The sequence below is a fragment of the Haliotis asinina genome, chromosome 16 (assembly GCF_037392515.1).
Source record: "Haliotis asinina isolate JCU_RB_2024 chromosome 16, JCU_Hal_asi_v2, whole genome shotgun sequence".
NCBI classification, from domain to species: Eukaryota; Metazoa; Mollusca; class Gastropoda; order Lepetellida; family Haliotidae; genus Haliotis; species Haliotis asinina.
Genome location: NC_090295.1, coordinates 19,066,330 through 19,078,250, shown reverse-complemented (window position 1 = coordinate 19,078,250; position 11,921 = coordinate 19,066,330). Strand labels below are relative to the sequence as shown.

General features: G+C 39.1%; 1 protein-coding gene across 1 annotated transcript; it reads right to left on the bottom strand.

Annotated features, from left to right (window-relative positions):
- Nucleotides 1-945: 945 nt before the first annotated feature.
- Nucleotides 946-6,972, bottom strand: LOC137268353 (ependymin-related protein 2). The gene is made up of 6 exons (XM_067802906.1): nucleotides 6,801-6,972; nucleotides 4,242-4,349; nucleotides 3,738-3,831; nucleotides 2,886-3,062; nucleotides 1,893-1,991; nucleotides 946-1,178 (listed from the first exon to the last, which is right to left on the bottom strand). The coding sequence occupies exons 1-5, from the start codon at nucleotides 6,930-6,932 to the stop codon at nucleotides 1,897-1,899; spliced, it is 606 nt and encodes a 201-aa protein (XP_067659007.1). The 5' UTR covers nucleotides 6,933-6,972; the 3' UTR covers nucleotides 946-1,178; nucleotides 1,893-1,896.
- Between the last annotated feature and the right edge of the window lie 4,949 nt (nucleotides 6,973-11,921).

Here is an 11,921-nt window from a genome sequence, read left to right as displayed (position 1 = left end):
TATGTGTTACGCTTACTCAGTGTAGTTCTATATTGCACAATGACATTTATATAATGTCATTTCCGTACCAGACTGCCAAACTTTTCTAGCGAGAGAGCTTCGTTTGGAGATTTCCAAGATTTCCAGGTTTCCGTTTGTAAGAATTCTCTGTACGACAGTACATGCTGTACAACGTGTTGGAAAGCATCAGAAGGAATGTAGTGTTGCAATATACAAGTGCTTACATGTATCAGATCATAATGATTAATATTTATGAATCCAGTTATCTGAATTAGTCTAAAGTTCAGGACTGGTTTTTGCATTACTGGTTGCGCAATAGGACGGAACCTAGTCAACTGGCAACGAGATTGTTGTATTCTCAATGTTTTGACTTGTGTTACACGCTCAGGTAATTTATTCATATGCTGATTGTTCTTGAAGATTTAGGTTCGCTGGGGTTGTTCAGTGTGTAAATGATCGATGGTAATGTTCCATCCCTCACATGGGTACAACTTGTGAAGCCCATTTCTGGTATCCTCCGCCCTGGCATTGCTTAAATATTGCTAAAAGTGGCGTAAAACTAAACTTTCTCACTCACTCTTGAAGATTTAGGTGTGCAGGGTATTACTTTTAAATTAGTTAAATGGTTCCTTGAGTAGCCAGGCCTAATTAGTGATTTAAACAGTAAACTTCCTTGGAGTTTGTGCCTTCTAAGTAGATGTGGAAACTGTTAAAACATATGATTGCACATAGCACCCGTAAAGATCCACGTTAAAACTGATCTACAGTGACTTGTGCTCGTATGAGGCGACAAACGAGATCAGATGGTCAGGTTCGCTGACTTGATTGACACATGCCATCGTATACCACCTGCTAATTTCGATGCTCATGCTGTTGTTCACTTGATTGCATGGTTCCGAATCTGCGACATGTAGCATTGTCGATAAGCATGAATACAAAATAATACACCTTTTCTTATTACAGGGATGGCAAGGGGCGAAAGTAATTTCAGCTGAAAATCAGCTGGGGGGTATTGAGGGCGAAATACGATAACAGGGTCCAGGGTCAATTAATTTGCATTTAAATCTACGGATTTGCACAATAATGCCATCCCTGATAGTTTTATTGGTATAAAAAACATAGAGATTTTCATAGAGATTTGTGCACGACAGATCCTGGTCTTTCTTTTCCGGAATACTCTGAAACAGAAAAAAATACGTAGCCTCAAGTACATTCTAGTTACATACTGTACCCAAATGGAAAATCCAGTCCGAGTCTTTGGCGTGACGACCGAACGCATTAACGACTGGCGTATTTTTGTACGAAAGCCGTTTTTAGATGTTAAAATGTATCACATTCATGAGCTTAATCAAATGTACTACCATGTGCTATTATAACGGACACAACCACTCGTCTTGAAATAAACATATTAGTGTATGGAATTAAATTACAAATGTTTGTCTTTGCGTCGTAAGAGTGTTTCTAATATTGAATGGGTGACAAAGAAAAAGAATATGTTTATGTTGACTCTGCCTAAGCAAGAAGAAAAGCAAGTATTTGATACTTATAGTACGGTTGAGTGCAAAGCTTTACGCCGTATCTGCAAAATTCCAGCTACATGGTGGCTGTCTGTAATCGAGTCTGGACCAAACAATCCAGTGATCAACACTTCTTATAATCATGGGTTACTGAAGACCTATTCTAATCCGAAGACCGATTCTAATCCGGTATAGCATTTGGCATTACATTTGTGTTAGTTACAGAAATGTGAATATATGATGTTCGTTGAACCATTGTTATTTTGTTTTTCATACAGTGAATGTTTGTATGTATATTCTTGAGTGATATATTAGTATCTGGTGCACTGGACTTAGAGGATTGACAAAAGTGATCCTTATTTTCAATATACTTACAGTATCAGGCACGGCAGTATGACGGAATTTCCAACATGCTGATATCTCGGATGCCTGGATAGAAGTCGTTGTATCCGAGTATGTGAAGAGAGTTTCCTCCTGGAGAGAAAGTATATATTAGTTTGACTTTTTGTTTATTGGTTAACGCCGCTCTCGGCTCTATTCAGACTATGTGGCAGCGGTCTGTAAATAATCGTGACTTCACCCGACAATCCCGTGGTCAACATCATGAGCATCCACCTCCGTATTTGGAATACGACGGCATGTGTCAAGCAAGTGAGTGATCCTGACCACATAGTCTCGTTAGTCGCCTTTTACGAAAAACATAGGTCAGTGAAGACCAGTTTTAATCCAAGCCTTTATGGGTAAGGACATATTTGCTGGACCACTGTTCTAATGATAGCTCACTCACTCACTCACTCACTCACTCACTAAGTATTGCGGCCACCCACTAACTAAACTCTCCTCTCCCCCCTCACTCACTCATACTTATGCTTATGCTTATGTAAATCCGACTGGGGTCCATGCGGGTTGAAAAGTAATGTTACCCCATATGGCCTCAAGCATGGCGATCTACCTTCAGTTTCTGGCGCTCTGTAGCCCGATTGTATATTGCTCTGTTTGGAAATGATTAAGCAAGTGACACTAGTTTTAATTCATTTGATCTTGTCATACTATTGTCCGCTGACAGCTTTCTAATAATGTATAACTACATATTTTACTGTTAAAAAAACCCACAGGTTTTTACATTCTGAATTTATTGCTTTTCAAAATGTTGCGATGTGACGCTAAATAATAACTATTATTTATCGGTAAGTCAACTGGTTAAACGTCAGCTTGTCACGCCGAAAACCCAGGTTCGAATCCCAACATGGCTACAATGTGTGAAACCCATTTCTGGTGTCACCCGCAGTGATGTTGCTGGAATATTGCTGAAGGCGGAGTAGAACTAAGCAAACACACTCATTCACACCCTAAAGCTTCCATACCAACCTGCTGCGTCTGTTGAGATCGTTGTGGTGACTATTGGTATGCAGTTTTCCTTTGTCACAGTTGTCTCGATATTCTGGTGCCTCCCGTCGGGGTGGGTCCTGTTATATTCATATGACCATGAATGCAGTGCGCCTTGATCGAAGCCGTAGGCTGAGCGGCCGGTGTACACAGCGTCGCCTGAGAATGAACCTTATTATTTAAGATAACGATAATAATGCTATATTAAGTACATGTAACTTAATATCTTGACCAAACTGTGTAGTCGAAACAGTCATTATTACCCCGAACAACCCAAGCTGTTCGTTCGGCGTTAGAAGGACAATGGTCAACGGCACCCGCCGGCTACCCATTTTCCTCGTAGTGAACAGCGGCAATTTTGAAGTCAAGACAGGATGGGGCCATTTCATATACAGGTGGTGTGTTGCTTGTTTGTTTGGTGTTTGACACAATATTCTAGGAAGACTTCGAAATGTAAATTATTGGTCACAAATGGATCAGCAATGTTCTTGCAATATAAAGGGAGTCGTAAATCATTTTCATCTGTTAAGTGCATGTATATATTTACATTCTGATCATTACTACCCCGGAGAACCCAAGCTGCCTGTGAGGTGCAAGAAGATTAATAGTCACATGACTTATCTCACCAAGTACCCATTTTCTGCTGAGAGTCCATCTATGCCAGGTAAAAACGTGGTTGATGGTGTGATGACACACAATCTATTCCTAACGTTACACGACCGTTTTAGTGTACTCTTGAGAATTTCAAATGTAATGGGGTGTCTACTCTAAATTTTGATCAAAGGTTGTGATCTATGGACAGAACATTGAAATATATACTTTGAAACGACTTACGTGGAACACAAACGTTCTCCTGATCCTCGAATTTTCCATGAAGGGGGAATGTTGTACAAGAGCGTTTCTGCACGTCGATATTGTAAGCAATTCCCTGTAAACAAACAATATTGTTTCGAAATGTTAAACAAAGAGTCTTTTTGACATAGGCCCATAGTCATCATTATCATGACAGAAATACGTATATGTCTTGAAATTGAAAATAATTAAGACAATAATCTTAACCCTTAAAAACAAAGGATGGAAAGAAAGTTACATAAAAGTAAGTTAAACTGTTTCGTTCTTGTCCACTGGGATACCATGCTGCAGTTTATCATGAATGCAGTCTCGCAGATTTGGTTGACACATGCCATGGTATGCCAGCTGCGGAGATCAATGTTCATGCAGTTGATCACTGGATTTCATGATCCACTTCCGATCAAAATAGATGGAATATTGTCGAGTGCGGCGCCAAACAAACAATCAATCAAGTCCAGTCGTAAAGCACATCGTTTGTCCCCTCACCTTCTTGTAGTCGTAGATTACTTTGGTTGTGCCGTATAAATTCTTAAGGCGGTCGCCGGTGAGGAGGTAGCGTTCGTTGGGACCGTCGTAGACCATGTAGTACAAGCCCTGAAAACATGTGTCCAGGAGATGTTGTGAAATGTCATCGTAGAAATATATAAATAAAGAAATTTTGTCAAAAGATTTCATGCAAATCAAAAGGTGACCATGCCATTTCAAGAACTCAGCAGCGAACAGGGGCGGTATTGTAGCATACTGGTTAAAGCGTTCGCTTGTTACACCGAAAACACAGTTTCCAATCCATGCATGGGTACAATGTGTGAAGCCTGTTTCTGCTGTCCCCAACCGTTACAATGCTGTAGTAGTGCCTAACTCAGTCTGGAATAAGATAAATGTCACACCTGTTTCTATATGTTTTAACTCTAGGCCAGATATTAACAATAAAACTGGAAACTCTTAAAGGAATGATTGCCTGTTTATTTCTCTCAGTATGGTTTGGCGTTGTACTCAGCGATATTGCAGTACGTGTGTCTGTGTGTGTTTGTGTCTGTGTCTGTGTGTGTGTGTGTGTGTGTGAACCTTTATAAATTAGTAATGATGTCAGTGTTCGAATAAAGGTAAGCGAATCCTCTTCAACCAGTGGCAAGATACAAGAAATACTAATGAAATGAAGAGAAAATAGGGACGAATTCTCATTCGTGTAAATGGATATGTAATTTAGTGTCCTTGGGGATATCTACATCGTGCTGAAATGCTTTGCCCCAACATTTTATCAGTCAGGAAGTCCATGGAACTAGTGAAGGATTTCCTTAACTTTGCCACATGGAAGGCTGGTACAAAAAGTACTTATACATATTTTACAAGAATTCAACTCTGATTCTGGTTCAGTTTCTGAGATTTAAAACGTCAAAGAAAAACGATGAGATCAGAGAATCCAAACGATATTACACATACTTCTTTCAAATAGGTTCAGTGACATTTCCTTAAGTATGAAGAATTATTGTGAATCTTTGAGACATGGTGGTGCATGTGGTAGGCCCAACAATAAATCTATCAATGTTATTACCTTTAGTTTCAGGCTATATACAGTCCGTTGTTCTGTTTAAAATTTCAACTTAGAGTTACATGCTAGTTTCATATTTTGTTTCAGTGATATGCTAGTGGTTTTGCTGTCGACACGTCTGTATCATTTAAATGTATATATCATGTATTTAGACCTTCAGTTAGTCACGATATGACATGACTGAAATTCTGTCGATGTGACGTTAAATAATAACTCACTAAATCCATTATCTTGCAAGAGAGCGGGGTTGGTTATCTCTAGTTATCAAGGTACATCGTTACTGAACTAATTAGCTGGTATATTTCCCAGTCCTGACATTTGCTTTGATTCCATGTGGTTCATTGACTTCTAATGCAGTTAAGGGATTATGGCAGAGCTGCAGAGCTCACGAACTCTGGTCGATATTTTGCGAATGCAAATCGATGGAAGGGAGATATTATCTTATTTCTCTTGTTCCGTCTGCAAAATTTAACTGTGGCTATGAAAAGATTTCCCTCTCATCCTAATAAATACAGTTTTGACAATGTAGTCGTTGTGAATATTCAGAAGGGCAATTACAACGAAATCCCAGTAGAACCTTATTCGTGGAAGTACGTCTTTATCTCGAATAACACTGAATCACGCTTGATGGACGGAAATCATTGATATTTTACGAATGCAAATCGATGGAGGGGAGATATATATTTCTCTTGTTTCGGCTGCAAAATTTAACAGTGGCTAGGTAAAGATTTGCCTCTCATCCTAATAAATACAGTTTTGACAATGTAGTCGTTGTGAATATTCAGAAGGGCAATTACAACGAAATGGTTTTGCTAGGACCATATTTGCGGAGAAAACAGCTAGATGCAAGATTCGAATCGTTTGATTCACACATGTAGACAAATATACAATCCGATAGCCATGCTTCAAACAGTTCAAAATTAACACTAAGGTGTTCTGTAAGATACAAACGTTGTTCAGTGGTCCCTCCGGGGCCTGTGGGTTGATAATGCCAATTGTCGGTACTGGGACCGATTTGCGAAAGATACCGTGACGTTATAAGTTACGATTATAACAATAATTCAAGCGATATACTGCAAGACAACAAGCATTCAGATCCCGCTCGTGTTTGTTAAGAATGCAGTCACTCTGTCGGTCAGTGAGCGTGCCATACATGACAAATCAAAAGATTCTTTCCTGCTATATTTAAATTTTCTGCTTCATAATGGTAAAGATGATTTCAAAATATGATGACATTATATCGCCATGCAGTGAGTGTGTGCTACATATGGTTTTACGCCACTTTTAGCAAAATTTCACGACGGGTACACCAAAAGTGGTCTTCACCCATTTTACCCATGTGTACCCATTATGCCGATCGAACCTGAACCTTAGGAGTGACGAGCTAACTGTTTAACCTCTAGACTATCCGACCGCTCATCCCCACGCAGATTCAGTTTACGAAAAGAAGAGAGTTTTTTCGTAAGGAAAGGAAGATTAACAGAAGCTATACTTACACGTGTTCTTGTGGTAGAGTTGACAATAGTGACGTACTGGAATGCGTTGAAACGGGATGGAGGACAACAGGCACCGGTGCTGACAATGGCACCAGACAGGCAAGCGAGGAGTAGTACTACTTGCAGGATCATTCTGGAAGTGTTTCGTTGTAGATGTATCTGTGACAATTTGTCTGATAAAGTCCTTTCGAACCGTTTCTCTTTTATACTCCCCGGGGAGCGTCACGTGATGCAGTTGTAACGCTCAAATGACACGTTTATGCAGTCTGTAAATTTACGGATTGAAAAATAAATAGACACGACAATCACGTGTTTGATTAGTTCATGCAACATTCATGTGACGAACACTACTATCACAACTGTAAGTACAACCCTCTAGGTTCTTAAGTTCTTACGTACCAAATATCCTTTGATTTATGTGTCTAGTGACGTGCCCGGAGTGTGTGATTGATGGTCGACACCGTAGTGTCGTATCCCAAAGGTGCTTCCCCTCAAGACTCCCTCACACTTATATCAAAATGACAAACTGACAAAAATCAAGGAGAAACAGTCACATAAATAAATCCAAAATTCGAAACCCATTCGAGAGGGAATGCCAAAAATAGAATTTGAAGTGACTTTTCCCTTTTATTCTCCCTCGTGTATGTCTGGAATATTTACAACGCAGTCAGAGTGCACAAAGAATACTTAGAATGTAATTAGAATGTTGTAAAAGTACTTAGAATGCAGTTCGAATGTACCTCAAATGGCGGGTGATTTTTTTCCATACCAAATATATCTCGATCGAGAGTTTTGAACATGTTCACAATAAACGGGAATGTTACAAGGATTCATCCGAATAGTTAACATTATGATTACACTGTTAAAATATGGTACTTCTTGGTCCCTGTGTGGCGCTGAGGGTATGGGTACAGCAAGGACTGCTCGGGCTATAATGTGTCTAAGTGGGGTATTCAATATCATTCGTGATTAACTGCGGCGTGGTATCTCAGTGAGCTAGCACTATTAAACCGGGTGAAGTCTTGACTAGTACAAGCAGCCAGCCACACATACCCACGCATTCACATCGCCATGAGTCTGATATTTTCCAGTACGACGTTAAACCCTATTTCGCTTCACCAGTGTGTTAATAAACAAGATGCCAACTGACATAAGAGAATATTCCGTAGGATATTGGCATCAGCATAAGACAGAAAGAAGCAATAGAAGCTTGGTAGATTAGGCCCCATAGCTGAGTGCAGCGTAAACGTAAAAACAACGGTGGAAGCAATACTTGTTGAATACAGACAGACAATCAAACTTTAATTGTTCTTTTAATGAGCAAATACGATTTTGATGTAAAGTAAAGACTTGTCAGAAGTCCACACGACGCATTTTAGAGAACTATGCTTGCAAAGTACGTTTTATCCCAAAGTCTTGACAATCGCGATTTGAAAGAATTTGTGATGTATATCAAAGGCATGTCATTCATTTCCAACAAAAGACTTTTAAGAGAAATGGATATGTTAATCAAAACCTAAACCAGGTGCAAAATGTAAAACGTGTTAAATATGTTTCTGTTTTTATCACTACCTTTCCACATTGAAATTCAGCCAGGTATAGAACAAGCGTGTGTGGTGAAATTTACATTCCACATGTGCAGCTCGCACACCTGACTGTTCTACCAACAAGTTGACCCCATTTTAAAACATACGCCGAAAAGTGACAACAAAATACTGATCGTTTGTTAATAAACAACGTTTTGAATCGAGTGTCCAATTCATTAAACTTGGTCTGTCGATTTCATGCGACTGTGGAATATGAGGGTTATTAGATTTTGTGTTAGTGAGCAGTTCATCTGTCTAAAATGAAATCAAACAGATTCCTTCCAAACGTGCATCCAATGGTTCGCTCCCATAGAAGTACACCTCGTGTGAACTACATCACAAATTATCAACTGGGAGTAATTAGGGATTAATATTCTGAGAAGAGGCATGTAACGGGCTTGTCTCACTGGTCGAAAACACCTACAGAGCGCAGTTCTTTCCAAATTGAACGTCTCAAGTTGATTCCAGTTCTAAGGGGGATTACTATCAATATTTCAAAACCAAACCAATCTTAGAAAACTATCTTCTTCTTCCAAAACCTATATACTACCCTATTTTGAAGTTTAGAACATTTAACCATAATTTGCCAGATGAGACTGGCCGATGGTTGGGCATTCCACTTGAAGATCGACAATGTCCGTTTTTTGTATCAAACGCTGTTGGAGATGACTTTTACTATTTGTTCAGATGTGAAGCTTTTCTCCAACTGCAACAACAATCTCTGAACACAAAATACCCAGAATTCCCAAATGTGTCAATTCATAAAAAGCTCTTGTCTACCACCAGCTTAAGCGACCTTAAAGGCCTTTCTAAATTACTGAAATAACGCATTTAAAAAATGAAATCGCTATCTTACATCTTACTACCATGTATGATGCTATCTTGTATGTTATGTAAATGTATTGTATTTTTATCTCATAAGAATATGCAGTTCTGAGCTCTGAGAGTTCTGGCACAGAGCATCAGGTCTTTCACAAGAGTTATATGCTTAAAATTGTACAATAGAACTGTACAATAGCTTCAGACATTCTACCTGACTAGAAAGTTAAGATGGAAGGGGCGTAGTGCATTTAGTGAATAGTCTTGTATTTATATACCCGTGAAGGTTCCGGGGTAGAGTAGGCCTTTAGCAAGCCATGCTTGCCTTAAAAGACGACTATGCTTGTCGTAAAAGGCTTCTGACGGGATAGGGTGTTCTGGTTCGATGACTTGATTGACGCATGTCATCGGTTCCCAAATGCATTCCAGGTCAGTTTTATGTCTTGTTTTACGAAGTCATGTGTTTTAAAGAATAAGAAAAAAGTTGGTTTTCAACGCTAAAAGGGCGATCTTAATATTTTTATCGGTCAAAGATGTAAAGTTACCACACAAAAGTAAATTTTTCATTGTATTTTTAACCATAAACCCTTCAAAAATTGACAAACGTAAAATACTTTTACCATTTAGAAGGAATCTTTTATAGGTTTCTATTCCCCCCTACTTTACAAAAATCCGTAAAACAAGACCTCTGTGTTAGTGTTAGTGTTAGTGTGTTGGTTTGTGTGTGTTAGTGCTAATGTATTTGTGTGTGTTAGTGTGTTTGAGTGTGTAGTACTCTCTGTGTGTGTATTAGTGTGTCATGCCGTTTCTTACGGGTTCATTGAAAGTATCCGTGTGTGTTGTGTGTGTGTGTGTGTGTGTGTGTGTGTGTGTGTGTGTGTGTGTGTGTGTGTGTGTGTGTGTGTGTGTGTGTCAATGTGAATCTTGTAACATGTGTAGAAATATCGTTTCCATTCATGAACAGCTTTACCTGGGACTTTCATACATTGATTCCATAAAGCAATGTCAAGATCTTTAATGTTGTCATTTGGCACTCCTCCAAGTAGAAAACTAATCAGCACATTATCATCATCATCATCATCGTCATCATCATTCCAGACACTCAGAAGAAAGGTTGTAACATCCAGTAGATCAATAAGAATTGAAAGTACGTTCTCTGTTACATTCCGTTTGTGGACATAAAGAGACATAAATATTCTGCAATATCATGAGTAGATGTGCCACACACGCATTCTGTAGCTTGTACAGCAAAGGTACTTAAACGGATACGATAGGATATGTCATAGAAATAATCTGAATCATTAAGAACTATGAACTAAAGATTGTTACCAGCAGCTGGAATCCGTAAGAGAGAATACCTGTGGTTAAGTTCAGAGGTAACGACATTTGCTTCAAACTTTCAGACTTTATCTTTTGCAAGATTGGACCAATTTAGTAAGAAATGCTGATGAGATACGATTACATATTCGATAAGATCATATTTACAGGCAAGATACAACATATAGTGCAAAGGAAAGGATTTGTGCACTGTCATTAAAATCATGTTGAGCTAATTTACAGTGAAGAACCCGTTTGAAAATGAAACTAACATCAGTGTTAAATGTGAAGCGGTCTTCCCAGGAACAATAAACAATATACGCACGAAGTGATACAACTCCAAGACAATCTCTGGCAATGAACAGGTGCGTTTAGAGAACCCTTGTATTTTTTTCACAAAAGTCCTTTTGCAAGCATACGGTATTCGTTAGTTGGTAACTCACACCACATATTACAGGCAAAAATACCAAAGGGTAGTTTCATGCGTTCCTATGTGCGTACAACATGCATAGGGTGTAGACCACCAAAATACAATCTATTACTGTGGATAACACCCACTGACTTTCTAACCTTTTCACATATTAAAACAGTACGACTAAGGGTAGATTTAGCAGTGTTTATGTATGGGACTGCAGATACGATATCCGTTTTGTGGCTAATAACATGATCATCCAAATATAGTTCTGGGCATTCATGTTTATGATAATCACCGAATAAAAGAGAGGCACTTTTACCAACATTAAACTTAATATACCATGGGTTTTTTTTTGCACAATCAGATATAACATTCAGTGAACATTGAAGACCATCGGGTGTACAAGTGAATAAAGTTGTATCATCTGCAAGGAAAATACCAGTGGTAGTGACCCAAGGGAGACTTAAGCTTCTTTCTAAGTTTTCAGTCTCATTTAACAGATCATTAATGTACAGTGCTCCGCTCATTTTGTCCCGATATCCTCCTCAGTTCTGGTATCCCGGCTGCTATGCCCTCACCTGTAGTTGTACGATAGCGTAAATGAAGGACACGTATGTAGCGATCCTGAGCTGGCGTAGTGACTCATGGTCTAACTGATCGTGGACGGTCATTTGTTGAACAAAGCGGGTGACAAGCATTGAAACGGTGCTTTGACTAAAGTTCAGACGCCTAGCAACAGAGAATTGTGTCTCTCCAGCCTGCAGCCTTCCGCTGGCGATGTTTCTGGTGGCAGCATCAAGATGTGGCATGCAGAAAATTCTTCCTAACGAATGACAATTTCCAAAAGCTCATTACGATGTTTTCCTCATTTTCATGACAATGCATCAAAGTCAACATTTTCAACATTAGTGCTGTTTGTGAATGTGAAATGTGCACTAGGTGTACCAGACACTAAATATTGATGGGTACGTTGTCTATATTACC